This window comes from Podarcis raffonei, chromosome 13 (genome assembly GCF_027172205.1).
Source record: "Podarcis raffonei isolate rPodRaf1 chromosome 13, rPodRaf1.pri, whole genome shotgun sequence".
NCBI classification, from domain to species: domain Eukaryota; kingdom Metazoa; phylum Chordata; class Lepidosauria; order Squamata; family Lacertidae; genus Podarcis; species Podarcis raffonei.
In genome coordinates this window covers 53,082,233-53,106,298 of record NC_070614.1, presented here as the reverse complement: position 1 = coordinate 53,106,298, position 24,066 = coordinate 53,082,233, and the positions used below count along the sequence as shown (strand labels likewise).

Here is a 24,066-nt window from a genome sequence, read left to right as displayed (position 1 = left end):
ATACCCAGCTCTACCTCTCTTTCAAATCAGAACCAGTGAAGGTGGTGAAGGTCCTATGTGAGTGTCTGGAGGCGGTTGGAGGATGGATGGCGGATAACAGATTGAGGTTGAATCCTGACAAGACAGAAGTACGGGAGGTGGGCAGGTGTGGAGGACTCCCTGGTCCTGAATGGGGCAACTGTGCCCCGAAGGATCAGGTGCGCAGCCTGGGAGTCATTTTGGACTCACAGCTCTCCATGGAGGCACAGATCAGTTCTGTGTCCAGGGCAGCTGCTTACCAGATCCGTCTGGTACACACCGAGACCACATAACACCAGTCTTGAAAGACCTACATTGGCTCCCAGGACGTTTCCGAGCACAATTCAAAGTGTTGGTGCTGACCTTGAAAGCCCTAAACGGCCTCGGTCCAGTATATCTGTAGGAGCGTCTCCACCCCCATCGTTCAGCCGGACACTGAGGTCCAGTGCTGAGGGCCTTCTGGCAGTTCCCTCGCTGCGAGAAGCCAAGTTACAGGGAACCAGGCAGAGGGCCTTCTCGGTGGTGGCGCCCTCCCTGTGGAACTCCCTCCCACCAGATGTCAAAGAGAACAACAACTACCAGACTTTTAGAAGACACCTGAAGGCAGCCCTGTTTAGGGAAGCTTTTAATGTTTGATGTATTACAATATTTTAATATTTTTTTGGAAGCCGCCCAGAATGGCAGGGGAAGCCCAGCCAGATGGGAGGGGTATAAATAATAAATTATTATTATTATTATTATTAGCCCGAAACACACCTCCTATTTCCTCCAAACCCCTCTTTCTCTTACACATATATATCTCAAGACGCTGTAACTCACGGATTTCCAACGAAACCGAATGTTGGAAGATTTGGGACCATTTTCTGAGTCTATCTGAACAGATCATGTATTAAATCCAAGGGTTCGGGTTCGAGTGCTGTTGCTTTTTGCACGAGGTGCACAGGATATGGTCTTCGCTGGGCCAGAAACAGGTTATATTTGGAAGCCTCTAAGTTAAAGTACGGACTGAAGCAAAACCTCTTGATTAAAGGTAGCCAAATTCTATGCCATTGCCATAAAACTTCGGGAACAAGCTGTGCTGTCGTAATGATTAAGGTTAAATAAGTTGGGAGTTCTTGTTATTAAATATACCAAGAAAAAAGCACACCAAGAACTCAGGCCAATGTAAGTTTCAGCAGTGGGAGTGGTCTCTACTCGCAAATCAATAGTCACTTGTAACAAAATCTAATCCATTCAAAAGTATGGATTACAAACTCAAATAGAGAATTTAAATGTATTTTCATGTAATATTTGTTACTTCCAGCTGATGAAGGTGAATACGTCGAAACAGGGCCCTGTCCTGGTTTCTGATCCATAATTGACTTCTGACGGTGGACTAACAAGAACCTACTGGTTTCTTATCATAATGATTAAGGCCTTAAATGATAATTTTAGGTTATATATTAGTGACTAACGTTTTAATTTCTTTTTTTTTAACTGTTGCTATATCAGTATTGTCCCTATTATAAAAGGTAAAGGGACCCCTGACCATTAGGTCCAGTCGTGACCGACTCTGGGGTTGCGGCGCTCATCTCGCTTTACTGGCTGAGGGAGCCGGCATACAGCTTCCGGGTCATGTGGCCAGCAGGACTAAGCCGCTTCTGGCGAATCAGAGCAGCGCACGGAAACGCCGTTTACCTTCCCGCCGGAGCGGTACCTATTTATCTACTCGCACTTTGACGTGCTTTCGAACTGCTAGGTTGGCAGGAGGAGGGACCGAGCAGCGGGAGCTCACCCCGTCACGGGGATTCGAACCGCCGACCTTCTGCTCAGCAAGTCCTAGGCTCTGTGGTTTAACCCACAGCGCCACCCATGTCCCGTCCCTGTTATACCTAATTGCAAATTCAAATGTATCCCTATCGTGTTTTATAAATTCCTTGATATTGTATGTGGGCTGGAACTGTGACCAAAATAATAAAATTCATTCATTCAGGACAGGCAGCAGAAAAGTCCTGCGGAACTCCCCGCCACAGGGGCCGGCGGCGGCGGCCATCTTGGGTGGGCAAAGTCGCAGAGGAGGAGAGGGCTGTCGGCGGCAACTAGGGCAAGATGGCTCTGCTGCCATAGTTGGAGGCCACTGGCCTGATCCTGCTGGGCTCTGGGTATGTTCCTATTTCCTTGTGAGCATTCTGCAGCCGCCCTCCTTCGGGGAATGTGTCAGGTAACGCAAAGCTTTATTTGGGTCCTTTTGCCCATCAAATTCACCGACTGGCCTCAGTTCTTTACGTTTGGTAAGAACATCAAAAAAGCGACAGGCCCAACGTCATCCTGTGAGCTCCATGGCCAAGTGGGGGGTGGAATTTGAACCCAGATCCCCCCTCCCCACTTCTTAATCTACCTTTTTTTTCAAATCAGAACCAGTGAAGGCGGTGAAGGTCCTGTGTGAGTGTCTGGAGGCGGTTGGAGGATGGATGGCGGCTAACAGATTGAGGTTGAATCCTGACAAGTCAGAAGTGCTGTTTTGGGGGGACAGGGGGTGGGCAGGTGTGGGGGACTCCCTGGTCCTGAATGGGACAGCTGTGCCCCGGAAGGACCAGGTGCGCAGCCTGGGAGTCATTTTGGACTCACTGCTGTCCATGGAGGCACAGGTCAGTTCTGTGTCCAGGGCAGCTGTCTACCAGCTCCATCTGGTACGCAGGATGAGACCCTCCCTGCCCGCAGACTGTCCGGCCAGAGTGGTGCATGCTCTGGTTATCTCCCGCTTGGACTACTGCGTGGGGCTACCTTTGAAGGTGACCCGGAAACTGCAGTTAATCCAGAACGCGGCAGCTGGACTGGGGACTGGGAGACCACATAACACCAGTCCTGAAAGACCTACATTGGCTCCCAGTATGTTTCCGAGCACAATTCAAAGTGTTGGTGCTGACCTTGAAAGCCCTAAACGGCCTCAAAGGCCCAGGAGACCTGAAGGAGCGTCTCCACCCCCATTGTTCTGCCCGGACACTGAGGTCCAGCTCTGAGGGCCTTCTGGTGGTTCCCTTGCTATGAGAAGGCAAGTTACAGGGAACCAGGCAGAGGGCCTTCTCGGTGGTGGCACCCGCCCTGTGGAACGCCCTCCCTTCACATGTCAAGGAAATAAATAACTATCTGACTTTTAGAAGACATCTGAAGGCAGCCCTTTTAATGTTTGATGCATTATGGTATTTTAATATTTTGTTGGAAGCTGCCCAGAGTGGCTGGGGAAGCCCAGCCAGATGGGCGGGGTATAAACAATAAATTATTATTATTATTATTATTATTATTATTATTATTATTATTATTAAATTATTATTAATCCAGCACTCTAACCGCTACACCGCACTGCTGTTGGGACTCAAGCTCCCACCCACTCCAGTCAACCTTTAGAAGTACCAGGATCAGGCCAACGGCCTATCCTGTTCTCACAGCGGCCAACCTGTGGGAAAGCCAGCAAGCAGGATTCGAACGCAAGACCCGCTCTTCCCTCCTGCGGTTTCCGGCAGCTGGAATCCAGGAGTGTGGCTGCCACTGACCGTGGAGGTCAACGCACAGCCATCCTGGCTTGGAGCCACAGATATTCCTCTCTTTCTCCTCCACAAATTTCTCCGATCCTTATTTGAAGGTGTATTCCATTTGTGGGACAATTCATCTGGTGGCAGGGAGTTCCGCTGGTTAATTACAGCACGGGACACTTAATCTCAAGGTCGTGAGTTCGAGCCACAGGTTGGGTCAAAGATCCCATGCAACTCGATGGTTATTTGTTGCGTGAAGATTGGCACGTCCGTGAAAACCACTGGGTGACCCTTGAGTCGTTTCAATACTGCAAACCAGACCCTTCCAGATATTTTGGACTGGAGCTGCCATCAACCCCAGCCAGGGGATGATGGGAGTTGTAGTTCAAAGCACAGCGGGCGGTGCCAACGGGCGCTGCTGTTTGAAGGATCTGGAGGGCACCCGGTTGAGGATTGCAGCGGTGAGCCCTCGCCCTGCCTTGGGTGTTTGGAGGAGAAATTCTGGGTGCTCCAGCTGTTTTGCAGGAGGGGAGGGGGCTCCAAAGCGGGGAGATGAATACGTTGCCGAATATGTTCTTTTTGCTCGGTGTACGGATTGCCGGCGGCAAGCCACAAACCAGAGCTGCAAAAAGGGTCCAGAAAAGGCCATCCCAAATTATCGAGGGGACGGGGAGCGGTTGTGGCGTTTGGGAATTTCTGGTTTCAGAGGAAAGGCCCAAATCCGTGAAATTAGGCCTTGCACAGAGACTGAGAAAGAGTTTGCCTCCCTCTCTGGCAACACTGGAACTCGTGAACGTTGGAAGATTTAAAAAAAAGACCTTTTCCATGCTTCGTTTAACGTTGTTCAACTATGGAACTCCATGCCACAGGAAACCAACCGAGACGGCTTTAAAAGAGGACTGGACCAATTTGCGGAAGAGGAGACGGCTTTGGACAGCCAGGCACCTTCATTCGACATCTTTAGGGGCCAGGCGAAAATGTTCCTCTCCGAGCCTGTCTGTGTCTTTTTAATATTGCACGGACTTTTAAATGTGGGAGAGGGGGGCTATTGTTTTAAATGTGGGAGAGGGGGGCTCAGATCCTGTGTTCGAATCCTGCTTGTAGGCTTTCCCTTGGGGCATTTGACTGGCCGCTATGAGAAGTCTTCCCCAACAGATATGCTATTTTATATAAATATATATCGGGGTGCAAATTTAATAACTTTGGAACTCCCTGCAACTTGATGTCAGGCTCCACACTTTTTGGGGTGCCTGCTTTGAACATTTTAGTTTAGGCAAGCCTGTTTAAGACACATAGGCCGTTGACACGTGTTTTAATTTCTGTTTCTTTAGCTTATTGTCCATTATTCCTAAACCTTTTTTTTAAAAGCTGCTTTTACCCATCCTCTTATCGCTTTGAACTTTCCGTAAGCCGCTCTGAGACCTTTTCCTTCTCCTCACCATCGTTTCGCCAGACGAAACGAACGATAGGTAAATAAATGGGGGGTCAGGCTAGATGACCCCGGTGCACCCTTCCGACTCTACAATTCTATAATCTCCCTTCAAGGCATTTAAACAGCCCTCCGCTCTGATTTTGGACCCGTTTCACGCTGAATCCTCTGCTGTATCCTCTTGGACTTTGTGGCGTTGTTTTAAACGAACGCCGTTTCAGGTGCCCTAAAAGGAAAAAAATTAATAGCTCAGGGATTTTTGATTTTGAAGACCTTTTTCCTCAGGTGGGATGTGGCCCCAGATCTCTGGGTCGTCCTTCGCTCTGTCCCCACCTGCCATTCGCTTCAGACACGCGCTGGCTGCCAGATACGGTCCCAGGCGCCCCCAAAATCTTTGGACAATAAGCGTTATTTTTAGTTGGAATTGCTTTGGGGGGAGATTCTAGCTTGTAATTGCTTTTAGATGCAATTGTTTTTAGAAGGTTTCCACCTGTTTTACAAGGCTTTTTGCATTTTGCTTTTCAATTGCATCTTCATTTGTAGCCCTGGGACCCTCAGGGAGGAACGGCTGGCTATAAATTCAATAAATAAAAAGGATAAAGAAAGAAAGATGTGTTATTATTATTTTTATTATGTGCCCAGGTTTTCCTCGACCCACGAGACCATGCCCCAGCCTTCACTTTCCTGATTTCCTAATTTCATTTGCTTTGACGCCGCTGTTTCGCTGGTTTTAAGTTGCATTTTTCGTTTCAGTTATCGGTTTTAACCTCTGAAACGTTGTTGCTGTTTTTGTTTGAAATAATAAGCAATTTGGAGCCTTTTCCTTTATAAAGGAAACATATGCAGAAATGGATACTTGAAATAAACACCTGTCCTGTACTGCCAGAATATGGCCGCATTGGTACGGGAGAAAGAAAGAAAAACTCTGCACGTGCTCAGGAACACACACAGGAAGGGTTCAGAAGGGTGCGCCTTGTCTTCAGAACGTGATTTTCTAAATCCATACTCTTCGGCTGAACAATGCAGCTCGCAATCTTAGCTCACTAAAACGGGACTAGCTCACAAAACAGCCGCAGTTCCTGCATTGCACCGGGTTGGTCTGGATGACCCCTGGTGTCCCCACTCTTTATTTCTTTGACTAATTCAATAGCTTGGGGTTCTCTCCTCAAATTCTCCTTTCCCCTGTGTTGGAGAGGGGGCCACAGGATGGGACAAGAAAGGAGTTCTTAAGTTTACGGTGAACCCCGAATTCTTTCCCTGCCTTACCTCCACCAAACTCTACCTATTTAGTAGAATGGAATCGTTAAAATCCTGAGTCAGGCACTGTTTCATGGTTTCCCCATGCAGGGAGTATTTTTCGATAGCCAGTGTCTTCCCTGCTCTGCTAGATTTCTACTTGCAGGGAGTCTTTTTTAGATAACCGGAGTCTGCCTTGCTCTGCTAGATTTCTACTTGCATGGAGTCTTTTTAGATAACCGGCGTTTGCCTTGCTCTGCTAGATTTCTACTTGCAGGGAGTCTTTTTCGATAACCAGTGTCTGCCTTGCTCTGCTAGATTTCTACTTGCAGGGAGTCTTTTTAAGATAACCAGTGTCTTCCCTGCTCTGCTAGATTTCTACTTGCAGGGAGTCTCTTTTAGATAACCAGTGTCTGCCTTGCTCTGCTAGATTTCTACTTGCAGGCCATCTTTTTAGATAACCAGTGTTTGCCTTGCTCTGCTAGATTTCTACTTGCAGGGGGTCTTTTTAGATAACCAGTTCCTTCCCTGCTCTGCTAGATTTCTACTTGCAGGGAGTCTTTTTAGATACACCCCTCCCCCCCATCTAGTAAAGGTAAAGGTAAAGGGACCCCTGACCACTAGGTCCAGTCGTGGCCGACTCTGGGGTTGCGGCGCTCATCTCGCTTTATTGGCCGAGGGAGCCGGCGTACAGCTTCCGGGTCATGTGGCCAGCAGGACTAAGCCACTTCTGGCGAACCAGAGCAGCGCACGGAAACGCCGTTCCCCTTCCCGCCGGAGCCGTACCTATTTATCTACTTGCACTTTGAGGTGCTTTTGAACTGCAAGGTTGGCAGGAGCAGGGACCGAGCAACGGGAGCTCACCCCGTCATTGCAGGGATTCGAACCGCCGACCTTCTGATCGGCAAGTCCTAGGCTCTGTGGTTTAACCCACAGCGCCACCCGCGTCCCCTTCACCCACCTTTGGGTCAGCCCAAACACCAGGAGCCTCCTCTTTCCTTTTCCGTTATTGTTCTCTGCACGAACGGCCGTTAACCTCCGGAACTGCCTGCCACAGGAATTCCCGAGAGAGTCAAGAGAGAAGGCCACGCTTTGAATTGCGGGTGGGCGGAAGAAGAGGGACAACGTCAGGGCAGAGAGGCAGGATCCACGGGCTTGTCCCAAGAGAGTAGCGCCACCCACAGCGCCCCCCACGTCCCTCCCCCATCTAGTAGAAGATTGTAAAAACGTGACCCTTCTCTTTCAGTCTAAAGCAGTGCTGCCCATTCTACACCCCAGATAAACCCTCGTTGATCTATTTGTGTGGCAGCACCTAGCCTCTGGAACTCCCTGCCTATTGACACCAGGGAGCCTTCGCTGGGCTCTTTTCGGGACCAGCTAAAAAAAAAATTTTTGTTCAGACAAGCCCGCACAGACGTGTAGAACATGGACGTACATTTTATTCTGTTTTTACTTTATTGCTGATTTTTGTTTGTTTTAAAGAGTCGCTTTTTACTGTTCTTACTGGCAAATTTATTGTTTTCTTCTCCTTGTAAACTTGTTTTTAGGATTTATTTATTTTTTACAATCTAGAAATATATAAATTTTAAATAAGTAAAATGAAACTGTTCCACCGCCTCATTCTGCCACCGTCAGTGAATGTGGCACTGGGTGCGAAACAAGGCGTTTCTCTTTGTGGTTTGTCTTCTTTCCTCCGCTTCCCCTTGTATAGTTTTTATAACAGTAAAAACCACACGCAAATGGTTCTGCATTCACGAGCCTCAGGTTCTGGGAGATCAGAAGTGTCAATTTCTGCTCTTAAACTAACCGCAGTCGTCGTCCCCATTACATCCAAACTGCGGTTTCCTGGAAAGACCGTGGTTTGTTAAAACGAACCACAATCAAATTGTTCTGGCTTGTTCTGAAACCACAGTTTAGAGAAACCACAGTTCCGGAGAATTGGACGAAAAGGGAAACTGTGGTCAGTTTAAAAGTTGCAGAAAGGTTTGGGATGTTTTTTCATGTAGAGAAAAGACGATTAAGAGGCAACATGATAGAAGTCAAGTACGCATGGCCCAAGGAAAATCATTTCCTCCCTCTCTCGTGGCAGTAGGGCATATAATAATAATAATAATAATAATAATAATAATAATAATAATAATTTATTACTCTGGGCGGCTTCCAACAAGAGATTAAAAGTACATTAAATGAAGTGGAACATTGGAAGTTTCAGGACAGATAAAAGATAGCCTTTCTTCCTGCAGCGCTGTTAACCTGTGGAACTCTCTGCCACAGTGTGGCCACCAACTTGAATGGCCTTAAAAGAGGACTGGGCAAATTAGGACTAAGGGTATCCAGTAGCTCATTTACGAGCAAACACGGTCTGCATAACCTTGCAAAGAGAGGCTGGAACCACAACCAGTGTGCAAATTTTGCTAACAACAAAGGATTTCCCACCGCTTCGGCTCATTTTTCTTTTCCTACACGGGATTAAAATACCCGGGGGAGAGTTGCAGTCTGGACTCTTGTTGGTACGAAATAACCCTCCGCGTACACCAGGACCCACGAGTCCAATTTCTCCGCTCCATCTAATAAACCCAAAATAGTCCAGTCCACCAAGTTCCTGCTCCCTCTGCGTAATAATTTGCTGCAGGACCCTTTAAAAAACAACGCAAAACCCCAAACCCTTTCCTGCATTTTCTTTCCTCAAATTAGAACTCTCAGCAGCGCCGTTCCAGTCCTGGCAAAATAAAGGGTTGTGGTTGCAAAAAAAGAAAAGGGAGAGAGAGGGAAGATATGCGCAGGCTGCTTTTCGGCGAGACGTCCCCCTTTCTCCTCCGAAAATTTCCTGCATGGCCATATCAGTGAGAGATATAATTCCGCAGGGTCACCCGAAACACAACCGTCTGATTGTTTTGGGGCAAAAGGCGATGGAAAACAGTAAGGCCACTGCTGAGCAGGGGAAAAAAGGAAAATAATTCTTAACTTATTTTGGTCTTCAAACGGGCGCAACATTGCACCCTAAATCGGTGAAATTATCACATAAAAGTATTTATCGGTTAGCTTTGAGGGTTGGCCCCTTTGCTCAAGGGGGGCAGAGCACTTTGCATGCAGACGGTTGCGGGTTCAAACCCCGACAGAGTCTCCGTTTTAAAAGGAAACAGCCAGGGACCCAGAGAGGGGCTGCCAGCCAGAACGGGTAACACTGGCCTAGATGGGCAAAAAATGGCACAAGGCGTGTTTTTTTTTCTGCGTTGCTCCCAGTTAGGCAACATTTCTTATGAGAAGCTGCGGGCGTATCCTGTTAACCAAACAGTCAAAGCACCTACAATTCCTTCACTCTCTAGTTCCTTTCTTGCCATCCCTGAACTACAATTCCCACGCCGCCCGGGTGCAAAGCGGCGGAAGGGGAACCAGGTCTCGTTGGTCTCCAACTCCCATCATCCCCCTGGGCCATTGGGCCACACTGGCTGGGGCTGATGGGAGTTGTAGTAGGTCGACATCTGGTTGAGGAAAGCCGTTAGAAAACAAGGGAGCAAAGCAACTTTTCTGTAAAATGGGCACAAGGGAAATTGGGTCACCACCTGCTTTAATTCCGTCAGTTTGGGAGTGACAAGAAATCTTCCGCTTTCACAACTGGGGACTTTTAAGGGGTGGTGATGGCTTGTTTGAGGGACACCCTGGTTGGGGGGAAAATAATAACCCAAATATATATATTTTTAAGTTCGTAAAGGCAGGAAAACAATGGGAACCAGAGAACAACACCAGAGTCCCGTCCCACGAAGCCCGTTCCTCTCTCACAATGAATTAAAAGTTGCCAAGTTCAGAAAATACCCCCTGCGGGCTTTTCTCCACCAAAAAAAAGCCACTTTATTTTGGAATTTGTGAGCGAGGAGGATTATGGGAAACAGGCCCAAAGCTTGGTTTGCTTTGGTGGGGACACCACACCCAGAAATACAAGCACACACCCAAATCCCAAATGAAATTCTTCCCTTTGCAATAAAAGTTCTTCTAAATCTCAGTAAATCATCTGGCCCTAAATGGATTGGAGGGGGCAGTATTGTAATTATTATTATCGTTTGTTTCCCTTCCAAAAAAAAGGAGAAAAAAAAGAGAGGAAAAGGTAAAGAAAGAAGGAAGCGAAAATTGTGATGATTTTGGAAAACAAGAAAGGGGGGGTGCTTTCTCAAAAAAAGGAAAAAAGAGGGGGGGAAGGGTTGCTTTTTTTCCAAAAGTTTATATATTATTTGTTCTGGTTTCTTTTCTTTTCTTTTTTAATCAATATATATATATATTTAAAAAGAAGAAGTAAAAAACCAAAAAACCAAAACCAAAAAAAAAAGGAAAATATTTTGTTTCTGTTTCTGTTTTTTGTTTTTGTTTTTTTAAAAAAGCAAGATTTGTGAAACATGCAGGAAAAATACCTTCGTCTGGAGAGGGATTGTTAGTTGACACCTCCTCACGCTTTTTCGTGAGCGGACCTAAGAGCAAGAAAAAAGAAGAAAAAAGAAAAATGGGACAAGGGGGTAAAAAGAGAGAGAAAGATCAAGAAAAAAAAGAGATCGGTTTTTGCGTTTTGTTTCTCGTCTGCTTCAGCAAAAAGGGAAAAAAGCAATATTTCTTTTCTTTCTTTTAGCAAAATACAAACAATTTTCGTTTTTTAAAGGTTTTTTTTCTCTCCTGGGTTTGTGTGTGTGTGTTGCTGATGTTGCTGGGATATTTTTATTTTTCCTTCCCCCCCCCGAAAAAACATATATATATATATATATATATATATATATATATATATATATATATATATTAGATTTATATATATGACACAGAATTATAGAGAAACCGGATGCTGTGAAATTAAAGGTAGGTTAGAGACGAACCGGGTTGGGAGGGGTGGGTGGGTGGTGGGTTAGATCCTGAAATGGATAACAGAACCATATGGACTACCTGGGAGGGAGGGATTCTTTGCTTGCGGTTTCTGCATCGGAGCGGGTTGGACTAGATGACCGCTGCTGGTCCCTTTCAAGTCTACAACCATCTGCGAGGGACCCTGCGAGATGCGATTTTCCTGCATCGCAGGAGGGTTGGACTAGATGATATTTGGGGCTCCCTTTCCAAATTTCATTACCATTCAACACCCCTGGGACAGCGGCCGGGGAGAGGGCAGACAAACTCACTCACTTAAGGGCCACACCAAATTCCTCTATTCGCAAGGGACTTGCCGGATCTTTAAACTGGAAGCCAGCATCTTAGGAAACCTCTGTGCCTGCAAAAACTGTCCTGTTTTGTTATCATCCGTGCTTTTTTCCTGAAGAAAATGTTTCGCGGTACTCTCGTTTTGACTCGAGAAAAATCACCGTTTTGTAGTTCAAATCGAGGGAAAGAAACACAGCACATGGACAAAAGTACAGGGGACGCTCGGGTTGCGAACGTGATCCGCGCAGGTTGCGATTCGGCGCTTCTGCGCATGTGCAAAGCGCGATTTAGTGCTTCTGCGCATGCTCGACCGCCGAAACCCGGAAGTATGCCATTCCAGTACTTCTGGGTTTTGGCAGTCTGTAACCCGAAAAAACGCAACCGTCTGTAACCCGAAGTATGACTCTACAAAGATTCACAAAATGTGGGCTTTGCGTACCTCCAGAAAAAAAGCACTGGTTATTATATTGTGCGTTTTTATTTTGCAAAATGCCTTTGTGATCCTCAGATGCTGTCGTACATTGGATCTCAGATGCCTTGGCTCCAGAAGAAATCGGCTCCCGAATGATCGAAACCTGGGAGTGAGCGTTCCGGTTTCTGAACGTCCTTTCGGAAGCCGAACGTCCGACGGGGCTTCCGATTGGCTGCAGGAGCTGCTTCCTGCAGCCAATCAGAAGCCGTGCTTTGGTTCCTGGACGTTTCGGAACCCGAACGGACTCTCGGAACGGCTTCCGTTCGGCTTCCGAGGTACGACTGTATAGAAATTTAATAAACGAATACATCTCCTCGTGTAACCACTTAGAAATGCTAAAAAATGCTAAGCGCTTTTAAATAAAATGAAATAAATATGCTTTTCTGAGACTTTTTCTCCCAAGGGTGCTGATTCCAAAGTCAGGATCGAGTCACTAACCCGCTTCCTGGGTCCTTGTTGTTATTTTTGGTTCTTAGGGCCTTTAACCGGTGTGTGACATCATTTCTCAGGGACGCAGAGGGTCAGTTCGCCTGGCTGCTAACCGGAAGGTTGGAGGTTCGAGCCCAGCCAGGGGGTTGGACTAGATAGCACCTCGGGGTCCCCTTTCCATCTGGGCAATTCTACCATAAAGCAGGCATTCCACAGGTGCAGTCCCCTCCCCAGGCAGAACTGTACGCAGAAGCTGCACCTGTTGGACTCCTGCCTGCGTCCCAAGCATCCTTCCGGAAGACGCGGGAGGAAGGAACCGGGAGGCAAAGAGGATGACTAGAGAGGGAAGCGGCAGAAAGCAGAGCGAACCGGGAGCTTTTTTTAAGTTGGTGTCCTAGAGAAAAGGCGAAGCCAAGAGCCCAGCGGGACGCGGGAAGGAGGCGTCGAGACGGGATCTGGCAGGCAGATGGGAGAGGGGGCGTGTGTGGCTGCCGCATGACGTTGGAAGGGACCCGTACGGTCATCCATCTCAACCCCCTGCGGCTGGAGGAGGAGGTGTCGACAGACGGGCAGACGGCGCCGCCTGAAGAGCGCTGAGCTGGAGGAGGAAGGGGGCAAAGGGGATGTTGGAGCCCCACAGGACCCCACTGAGGCCGATCCTGTCCCTTCCGGGACAAGGGGGTCAGACTCTTAAGAAGGGAGGAGAGAGGCGTTAGCCTGCATCCCCAAGGAGGAGACGCGGAAGGCCAGGGTTTTCCAGCTCCCGAGCAATGTAAGCAGGCCCCTGTGGATCTTTGGAACTCCCTGCTACAGGAATTCCCGAGAGAGTTTGCCAGGAAGGCGGCCGAGTATCCGAGGAGGGGGACTTGCAACCGAAGGGAAATCCTATGCCGAGAGGGGGAGTTTTGGGGGACAGGGGAAGGAGAGGCGAAAGGCTTGGCACCGTGCCCGGCTCAGCTCCGCCAGCCGAAATCTGGGGCAGCGCGACGGCTGGCATCTCCCTTTCCTCCCTGATGTGATGGGGGAACTGGGCATTTGCAGATTAAGACAGAAGGATTTTTCACGGGCTGGCGACTCGCCCCGGGGCAGCAGCATCCTCTGCTATATAAAGAGAGCAGCGAAAGGGAGGGCAGAGCAGGAGAGCGGAAAACAGGGAGAGAAGGAGGGAGGGAGGGGGCTAACCACAAGTGCCCCTTCACCCTCCTGACCTGCGCTACTCTCTCGGGACAAGCCCGCAGATCCTGCCTCTCTGCCCTGACATCGCCCCTCTCTTCTTCCACCCGCCCACAATTCACAGTGCGGCTTTCTCTTGACTCTCTCGGGAATTCCTGTGGCAGGCAGTTCCAGAGGTTAACGGCCGTTCGTGCAGAGAACAAAAACGGAAAGGGAAAGAGGAGGCTGCTGCTGTTTGGGCTGACCCAAAGGTGGGTGAAGGGGACGCGGGTGGCGCTGTGGGTTAAACCACAGAGCCTAGGACTTGCCAATCGGAAGGTCGGCGGTTCGAATCCCCGCAATGAAGGGGTGAGCTCCCGTTGCTCGGTCCCTGCTCCTGCCAACCTAGCAGTTCGAAAGCACGTCAAAGTGCAAGTAGATAAAGAGGTACCGCTCTGGCGGGAAGGTAAACGGCGTTTCCGTGCGCTGCTCTGGTTCGCCAGAAGTGGCTTAGTCCTGCTGGCCACATGACCCGGAAGCTGTACGCCGGCTCCCTCGGCCAATAAAGCGAGATGAGCGCGCAACCCCAGAGTCGGCCACGACTAGACCTAATGGTCAGGGGTCCCTTTACCTTTACCTAAAGGTAGGTGAACCCAGCCGCCCTGCGCTACTTATCAAAGGACCCGATCTGATGGAATTTAGCTGTGGTTGCGGGGGTTGGAGTAGATGTCCCCTGGGGTCCCTTCCAGCTTCTATTATTCTATATGAATGCATGTGGCTTCCCACCGGATCAGACCCAAGACCTCTGCCACGCTCCCGTTGTTTTTAACTATCGTGCTCCTTGGGAGTTATAGTTTGGGGTGAGCCCCGGACACTCCGCAGGGCCTGTAAGACAGAGTTGTTCCGCCTGGCCTTTGGCTTGGAGCCAATTTGATTCCCTCCTCGTCTTTCTTTTTCCTTCTCCTCCTGTGATGAGGCTGCATTTTAATATTTTAAGGTTTCAATATTTTAATCTTAATTTTTAAGTTGTATTCATTCAATTTGTTTTTATTCTTGCTTGTTAGCCGCCCTGAGCCAGGCCTTGGCTGGGGAGGGTGGGGTATAAATAAAATTATTATTATTATTATTATTATTATTATTATTATTATTATTATTATTATTATCTTGTCCGCACCGGCTCACATTTCCCAGGGTGCACTGGGACGGACACAGATATTAAATCGCCCTGAGCCTATGGCAACCTTTGCCAACCTCGTGCCCTCCAGATTTTGGGGGGATTTTATCTGCCACCGAGTCCATCCAACATGGCAGCGGTCAGGGATAATGGGAGTTGTAGTCTGACGCCTGGAGGGAACGAAAGATTGGGGGAGACTGCTGCGGAGGTGTCCCTGACACTAAATTTTGCCATAAATGTCGGGTGAGTGGGTGAAGCTTATTTTCCACAATTGGGGAGGGGAGGAATTGACCCTCAAAACTGAATTTCAGCATCCATACAGACAAACTTTATCTGCATTCCTTTATTTTTATCTGCAAGCTGCTTTGAGCCCCATCCTGGGGAAAAGGTAGGATTTTAATTTTAAAATATATAGTTTAAAGAAAATTTGTCCAGAGGGGTTACTCTGAGGAGGTCCAGGCTTCCATGCACATTATTATTATTATTATTATTATTATTATTATTATTATTATTATTATTATCTACCCCATCCATCTGGCTGGGTTTTCCCAGCTACACTGGGCAGCTTCCAACAAAATATTAAAAATACAATAAAACAACAGGCATTAAAAACTTCCCTAAATGGGGGGCGGGACTTCCCTATCAAACAGGAACATCAAAGGATCTAGGGCACAGGATCCAGCCAATGGCCCACCTAGCCTGCATTCATGCCGAATGTTAAAAGCGCTGCGATACCGCTTTAAACAGTCATGGCTTCCCCCAAAGGATTCTGGGAGCTGTAGTTTGCTAAGGGTGCTGAGAGCTGCGAGGAGACCCTCCGCTATTCCCTTCAGAGAACTGCAATTCCCAGAATTCCCTGGGAAGAGGGATTGGCTGTTAACCCACTCTGGGAATGGTCTCTCCGTGAGCGGGAACGGCAAGGTCTCCTCACCGCGCTCGGCAAACTACATCTCCCAGAATCCCTTGGGAGAAGACATGCCTGTTTGACCTCCAACGCCGCTTCCCAGGGAACTCTGGGGGTTTTTGCTCTGTGCTCTCAGCACCCTCAACCCAACTACAGTTCCCAGGATTCCTTGGGGGGGAAGCCATGACTTTAAAGCGCTCCATGAACGTGGCCCTTCTAGGCCAGTGGGTCTCCAGCTGTTTTTGGACTACAACTCCCATCGCCTGCAGCTAACAAGAGCAGCGGTCGGGGATGATGGGAATTGTAGTCCCGGAGACTCACGTTTGGGAAACCGCACAATGGGGCAGATTCAGTTATGGGGCTTCCACTTGCTGGCTCCTTTTTAAATGAAGATTATCCCAGATCGGGCCTGGCATTAAATCCGCCTGTAACCTGCTCAGATTGGCCAGGGAAAAAACCCCCACTCCAGACCCTCCAAGAGTCCTTATTTTCCAGTGTTATCCCCAGCTGTGAAACCTTTGGGACCGAGATGGTTGTGTTTTCTATTCCGGACCCTCCAAGTTTCTCTATTTTCCTGATTTATAGAAGCCGTCCCGGTTTTTTGATTTGATCCCAGGATCTCCCGCTTTTCCTTAGGACGTCCCCATTTCCACTGGAGAAATGTTGGAGGGTGTGGAGTTATCTGACCCCCGAGCCGTCCGAAAGCAATCCTGTACAGTGGTACCTCTGGATGCGAACGGGATCCGTTCTGGAGCCCCGTTCGCACCCAGAAGCGAACGCAACCCACGTCTGCGCGTCGCAATTCGCCACTTTCGCATATGCGCGCATACACGAGCGGTGAAACCCGGAAGTAACGCGCTCCGTTACTTCAACCCGAGGTACGACTGTACAGTCTCATCTTCAGGATGAGAACAGAAATTGTGCTCCCGTAGCGCGGCGGCAGCAGGAGGCCCCATTAGCTAAAGTGGCGCTTCAGGTTAAGAACAGTTTCAGGTTAAGAACGGATCTCTTAAGTACTTAACCCGAGGTCCCACTGTATAGGGAATGGGTGTTTTTTTAAAATGCTTTTATTGTGTTTTTATATCTGTTGGAAGCTGCCACCCAGGACGACGCGCGGGGCATAAACAGGGAAATTATCGCGACAGAATGGGACGTCCCTATTTCCACCGGAGAACTATTGCATCCTCGCTGCCTTGGCCTCATCCAGGTGTGGACAGGTGAGGGCATCCTTGCGGATGCTGGACCAGGGAGCCTCCGCCGCTCAGGTGAGGGAGATTTGGGGGGGGGGGTTGAGAAGCAGCAGGCAGGGTTCCCAAATGGGACCTGACATTTCTCTGCGACGCCCCAGGCGGCAGCTGGGGAAAAGCGTGTCACACGGAGGGGAGAAAGAGAGGGAGGGAGGGAGAGAGAGAAGATGTGGGGCACGAGGGGGGAGGCGAGGGGCAGAGTTTGGGGTTGGGGGGTGTAGGAACAGCAGCTGCCTCTACCAGGAGCAAGTGCCCCACACAGGGGGGCGGGGGGAGACGCTCCGATGCCTTGTGTGTGTTTTTTTCCGCCTAGTGCTTTGGGATTTGATCGCCCCCTTCTTTAAATGCAACCCCCCCTTTCCCGGCCGTTGCCAAGGAAACTGGCTTAGCGATGCTGCGAAAAGAGAGAGGGACGGCTTGGTGGGAGATGGAAGGGGTGGCGTTTGGGGGGGGGAGAAGAAACAGCTGGTTTCTCCTCCTTCTCCTCTTTCTCGCCATCCCCTGCTTTTTGGGGAGAGTTCTCCCTCCCTTAATAATAATAATAATAATAATAATAATAAATTTTATTTATATCCCTCCCCAGCCAAAGCCGGGCTCAGGGCGGCTAACAACAATAAAATAATACAACATTCTAACATCATTTCATTACAATTAATTCAACTCAAATTGTGTCCAGAAACAAATGTTTAAAAGGCTAAGTAATAATTCCAAAATGCATTCTCAAAGTGGCAAGATCAATGGCCCCCAAAGGAAGCCCGCAAGCAGAAGGTAAGAATCCTAGAATGGTAGCGCTGGAAGGGACCCTAGGGTCATCTAGTCCAACCCCATGCAAAGCAGGGTTTTTTTGCCCAACGCAAACTCGAACCCACAACCCTGCGATCGAGAGCTCTGTGCTCTAACGACCGAGCTGTGCCAGTAGCCCTAAGGCCAGGCCATTCCTTGCCGTTCTCCGCCCCAACCGGCAAAGCCCCCCGACCCTGAAGTTAGTGGGGTGGTTGTAGGGCGAGCGTCGCTCGGACAGGACCTGGTGGGGGGGGGAATGGCCCTGGGGAGTCCCCAAAGGGCCGCAGCAAAGGATTCTGGGAGCCAGAGCACCCTGGGATTTTGGGGAGAGGAGCCCTTGTTCTTGGAGGGATGAAGCTCATCGCTGGACCTGAGGTCGCAGCAGGGCTGCTGCCGGCCCGTGTAGGCTGCACTGAGCTAAGTAGCCTGCAGAGGTCTGGCTTTAGATAGAAGGCATTTTGCTGTCTTTGTACATTTCGAGCTGCTCAGGGGAAGAGTTGCTTGGAGTGAAGAAGGCTCCGGGTACGATCTCTGGATAGGTAAAGGGCCCTGCCGGAAGCCCTAGCAAGACGCTGCTGCCAGTCCGTGCTGGGAACGCTCTGCTAGATAGGCCAGTTTGGTCTGAGACTAGGATAGCTCCATTGGCATAATAATAATAATAATAATAATAATAATAATAATAATAATAGTTTTATTATTTGCACCATCTGGCAGGATTCTGCGATGCATCGGAGGTTCTTAAATAGGGGCTGGATAGGAACCTGCCAGGCATTCTTTAGCGGAGACTAAATGACTCATGGAGCCCCACGTCCCATGCTATGATCTGGAGAAGAAAAACTCAGGTTCACAAGCCCGTCTGTTTTGGGGAGAGCGAATCCTGCGCTTATTCGACCCTAGCTTGAAAAAACAAAATGAAATCAGGATTTTCATTGCTCCCCAAAGGAGAGCAGCTGCGCGTTCAGGGTGCGCCTGAGGGTGAGAGGTGCTCTGCTTCTGAATCCCAGTTGCTGGAAAACGCAGGAGAAGAGGGTTGCTCTCGAACTCGGGACCCGCTTGGGAGTTTCCCGCCAGGCGCGTCTGTTTGGCCACTGCGAGAAGACGGTGCTGGCCCGGGTGAGCCCTTGGCCTGGCCTTCGGGCTACTGGCACAGCTCGGTCGGTAGAGCACGAGGCTCTTGATCGCAGGGTTGTGGGTTCGAGTTCCGCGTTGGGCAAAAAAATCCTGCTTTGTAGGGGGTTGGTCTAGATGACCCTCGGGGTCTCTTCCAACGCTACCATTCTAGGATTCTTACATTCTGCCTGTGGGCTTCCTAGGGGGGGCATCGACCTGGCCAGTTCGAGAACAGCATGCATTTTGAAATTATTATTATTATTATTATTATTATTATTATTATTATTATTATTTATTGGCCTTTTAAACATTTGTTTCTGGACATTTGGCTCACTGGCATCATCTTCGGGCTCTGGGAAGGATCTCCTCGCGAGCCATGAGGATTTCCCTGCTCTTTCCCGCCACTTCTGGGCTGGAATCAAATCATTTATTTATTTTGCGGCGCCTGGCCTGCGCGCACAGATTGGGGATTTGCCCGTAATTGCCACTTTTATAATAATAGCACAGTACCCTTATCCTTCCCCCCCTGCTTTTCGTTTTCCCTTCCACATTGTAATCAGTCAATCAATTCCCACCAGAGTCACAGAACCAGAGTCAGAAGGGGCCCTAGCGGTCATCTAGTCCAACCCGCTGCAGTGCAGGGATGTGCCCCCGACCCTGATGGGGGGGAATCGAACCCGCAACCTTGGTGTCACCAGCACTACGCTCTAACCAACCGAGCTCATTCGACTAAACCAGGCGTAGGCAAACTCAGCCCTCCAGCTGTTTTGGGACTACAACTCCCATGATCCCTAGCTAACAGGACCGGTGGTCAGGGATAATGGGAATTTTAGTCCCAAAACATTTGGAGGGCCGAGTTTGCCTATGCCTGAACTAAAAAGGTAAAGGGACCCCTGACCATTAGGTCCAGTCGCGAACAACTCTGGGGTTGCGGCGCTCATCTCACTTTATTGGCCGAGGGAGCCGTTTGTTCACAGTTTTTCTGGGTCATGTGGCCAGCAGGACTTAGCCGCTTCTGGCGAACCAGAGCAGCGCACGGAAACGCCATTTACTTTCCCGCCAGAGTGGTACCTATTCATCTACTTGCACTTTGACGTGCTTTTGGACTGCTAGGTTGGCAGGAGCAGGGACCGAGCAACGGGAGCTCACCCCATCGCGGGGATTCGAACCGCCGACCTTCCAATCGGCAAGCCCTAGGCTCGGTGGTTTAGACCATCCCATACGCCTGAACTAAACTGTTCTTTAAAAAATGTTAACACTAAAGCATGCTGGACTCACTGCTCCAATCCTGCGGAGCTCTTCCGGTCGCAAAAAGCACTCTGCACATGCCCAGAGGCGCTGCTCAAACTATTTCTCCGGCAGCCAGGAAGCTAGCGATTGGAGGGGTTTCCGGTTAGCAGCGCAGGGGAGGCGGCCAGGGCTAAAGATGATGGTGATTATTATTATTTCAAAGAAGGGATTGCGGTGTTAAGCAGGGAGTGAGGTTCCCTGACCTACGACGCTGGAGAGGAGAGTGGGGAGAGATGCAAGACAGCTGAGGGGAGGGTTGGGGGGGGCTCGCCCGTGTCCGCTCGCCCGCCCCCCTTTTGCACCCTTACCGTCCTCCATGGGGACGTAGATGTTGAGGTACAGGCAGTCTTCGCTCTGGTTCTGCACGTATCCCGCCACAATCTCCAGGTTTTCGGTGAACCACACCGGGAGCATAATGCCCGGCAGCATGCCGTGAATGTTCTGGGGGCAGACGGGAGCGAAGGCGGTGGCGTTCCGCACCTCGGACCAGGACGCGGGCGCCTCGGGGGGCTGGAAGCGTCTCTCGCCCACGGGCGGCGTGGCGTAGGGGATGCCCAGGTACTGCACCACGGGGCCGAGGATTTCGTTGTTGAGGTCCTTCTTGATCCCCCGCAGCTTGCCGTAGTTGGTGGGCACCACCGGGTACTTGTCCTCCGGCTTCTGCCCCGAGAGGGGCAAGGAGCGCAGCGCCAGGCCCAGGAGCCAGAAGAGGACGGCCGTGCCCGTGCGGAGATTCAGCACCCGCAGGACGAGCCTCGAGGGCGGGAGGAACATGGCGGACGCGGCGGTGGGGTGGCGGGCGACGGATTCTGGGAGGGCGGGCTGGGGGAAGGGAGAGGAAGGAGCGTCCTCGCGCGAGGAGCGGGCGAAGAGGAGGGAAGAGGAAAGAGGCGCGGGAGGCGAGCCGGGCGTCCGCCGGAGGAGCAGCAGCAGAAGAGGAGGATATAACCACCAGGAGAGCGGCCCGAGAGGAGAGGATTAGGAAGGTCTTAGCGAGAATCGCAGGAGGGTTTTCCGGCAGAGGAAAGGCGTCTGTTGCGTTCCATCGTGGTCCGGGAGAGCGGGAAGCGTCCAGCCAGACTTGAGAAACACACCTAGAGGTCAAGAGATGGGGGGGGGGAGAATCGAAGGGAGGGGTGAATAAGAGGGAGAAATGGAAAAGAAACAGGCAGGGTGGGTGGAGAAAGAGAGAAAGAAAGGGGTTTTCAGAAAGAAGCCATCCTCCAATCATTCACCCCTCAAATAGTTTTCTTTGCCTAAAATGGACACACCATAGATTTAAAGCATAGTTCACCCCTTTTAAAAAAAAAAGGATTCTGGGAACTGTAGTTTTCTTTTGAGGGTGCTGGGAGTTATAGTTCCGGAAGGGGCGAACTACAGTTCCCAGGATTCTTGAAGGGGGTGTGTGCTTTAAATGTACAGTACACACAGCTCCCACCCCCAAAACACCTTTACCTTCCCCCAAAGTACGGCCCACTCACCTCCAAAATCTTTTTTTTTTTTTTTTTTTGCTTGGGAACCGATCTGCATATTGACATTATGTAGATTATGCATGATTACGCGACAATGCGTTATGCGCTTCACACTTCCTGCGAAGAGGGAGTTGAGGACAAAAAGGGAAAGGGGAGATTGGGGATTTGTGGAGCTCACCCCAGACACCTCCGTTCCCTGAAGGGAAAACAAGTCCATTTGGGATGAAACATCTCCTCTGCCTCCTTGCACAACTATTCAATGAATCACACTTCCATTTTCTGCCTTCTGTTGGGAGTGATGGGCCACGAAACCAAATGCAACATGAGAACGTAAGGATGAGGTGGCGGCCCATCTAGGCCGGTGTCCTGTTCTCACAGTGGCCAACCAAATGCCCATTCTGGGAAACCCACGAGCAGGATTCGAACACAAGACTCGCTCTCCTGCTCCTGAGGTTCCCCACAACTGGGATTCAGAACTATTTATTGCCTCCAACCACGGGGGCAGAACACAGCAGGCAACACCAGCCCTCCACAAATAGGTCCAATCTTCTTTCAAAGCCATCCCAGTTGGTGGCCTCCTGTGGCAGGGAGTTCCACCGTCTAACTACATGCTGAAGGACTTCCTATTATCCGTCCCAAATAGCCCGACCCTCGGCTTCTCTGAACATCCGCTGGTTCCAGCATTACAAGGGAGGAGAACCAACAGATTCAAGGGATCCGACCAGGAAGAAGTTTTTGACGGCAGGAGCTGTTCGACAGTGGAACAGACTGCCACAAGAATTGAAGGACTCTCCTTCCTTGGAGATGTATAAGCAAAGGTCGGACGGCCATCTGTCCAGGATGCTGAGATTCCTGCGTAGGGGGAACCTTCTGATTCAAAGAAGCGTAGAATCGTAGGGACCCCACGAGTCATCTAGTCCAGCCCCTTGCAATGAAGGAATCTCAGCTAAAATCTCCAGGACACATGGCCACCCAACCTCTGTTTAAAAACCTTCAAGGAAGGACAGACCACTTTGGCCACAGGTAATTCTCATGGGTGGACGCGGGTGGCGCTGTGGGTTAAACCACAGAGCCTAGGACTTGCCAATCAGAAGGTCGGCGGTTCGAATCCCCGCAATGACGGGGTGAGCTCCCGTTGCTCGGTCCCTGCTCCTGCCAACCTAGCAGTTCGAAAGCACGCCAGTGCAAGTAGATAAATAGGTACCGCTCCGGCGGGAAGGTAAACGGCGTTTCCGTGCGCTGCTCTGGTTTGCCAGAAGCGGCTTAGTCCTGCTGGCCACATGGCCCGGAAGCTGTACGCCGGCTCCCTCGGCCAATAAAGCGAGATGAGCGCCGCAACCCCAGAGTCGGCCACGACTGGACCTAATGGTCAGGGGTCCCTTTACCTTTACCTTTTTAATCCTCATGGACTTTCCTGGACATGCCCTCCTTCAATTCTCATTTCTTCCCAAACCAGGTGTGCTTTTGCGTTACCACACGCAGGTAAGCAGCCATTCTGGGTCGGGGACACAAACACGCCATCCCTTGAACCTCCACCCTGGGCAGATCGGAGCGCAGATCATTTCCCACGCCGAAACCGATCCCCGCGGGATTCTGCGCTGCGCTGGGAGAAGCGGCGTCCTCTCCCCCGCCTCCCCTTTTCCAACCGTACCAATTCTCCCCGGTGGATTCTACCAGGTCTTTAATTAAATAAAACTGGAGTTTTTTGTTTATCATTCACAATGTGGCAATTAGAGGCAGGAACATGTAATTAGTACCAAATTGCGTCTGGGAGAATCCAAAAGGCCCAGAGAGAAGTGGGGGCGGTGCTGGGAGCGCGTGCCAGAACCCGACGCCATCAGAACTGCCGACGGACAGACGGACGGACGCTTCGACGCAGGGGAAGTCGAGGCAGCTGCTGCAGCGCAGAAGCTTGACTCCGGCCTTCTCCAGGCTTGCTGCTGTTGCAGGAATTTATGTATAGGTTGGGGGGGGGTTGCCCCTCCAGCAGATATCATGCACATGCAGCCCACTACCAAAACCAGCACAATCGCTTTTGTGACTTTGATGATTTGTCCCCACAAAACACTTCATCACAGTTTCTCCCTATCTATTCAAAGGGCCTTTGCTGCACGACACCAAATGTAAGAATTCACTGATCAATGGATCTCTGTACTGGCTCACTGGGAAAACTTCAGAAATTCATATAGACAGGTGAGCTCAGCTCCTCAGCAGCCCCTCTGCCTGAGGGATAATCCCTGGCCTCCTGATACCTGAGTGCCAGACAGGTAGCCATTCCAGAAATAACAAAGCCAGATGAAGACAAAAGGGTGGGATGAACTTGGCTGGGAAACAGGGAAATGTAAAGATCTTTTTTGTTACACTTGAGGGGTGTTTGGTGGAGGGCAAGGAGAACCATGGGGCAGGGTCCAGGATGCTCAGATTACGGCCACCAGACCTCCTCTTTCATGATGTGACCGTGATGTATGAGTGATGTAGTTTGGGGGGTGTAACATAGGGATGAGCAGCTAATAAAAGTTTGGGTTCTCTTTTGTCCGGGGCTTCCATCTTGTTCCACCTGGTGGCAGGTGGGAGTCCTGTTGCGACAGTCTTCAATAAAGACCAAGCCTATTGGCTGCTGTTTTGCTCTGGTCTTCCTGGCTGGGGTCCTTGTTTCTTGTCCAAGGGAGCTC

The 24,066-nt window shown here is 50.1% G+C and overlaps 1 protein-coding gene across 3 annotated transcripts in view; it reads right to left on the bottom strand.

Annotated features, from left to right (window-relative positions):
- NLGN2 (neuroligin 2) overlaps nucleotides 1–24,066 on the bottom strand; it is a 68,874-nt gene that overhangs the window by 20,469 nt on the left and 24,339 nt on the right. The window contains exons 2-3 of one of the 3 annotated variants that reach the window (XM_053362189.1): nucleotides 20,231–21,016; nucleotides 10,596–10,652 (exon numbers count right to left, since the gene is read on the bottom strand). In XM_053362189.1, the coding sequence (XP_053218164.1) occupies nucleotides 10,596–10,652; nucleotides 20,231–20,696 (523 nt within the window). In that variant the 5' untranslated portion in view covers nucleotides 20,697–21,016. Of the gene's footprint in view, nucleotides 1–10,595; nucleotides 10,653–20,230; nucleotides 21,017–24,066 lie in introns of those variants that run through there. The other 2 variants (XM_053362191.1, XM_053362190.1) reach the window with 2 other exon arrangements.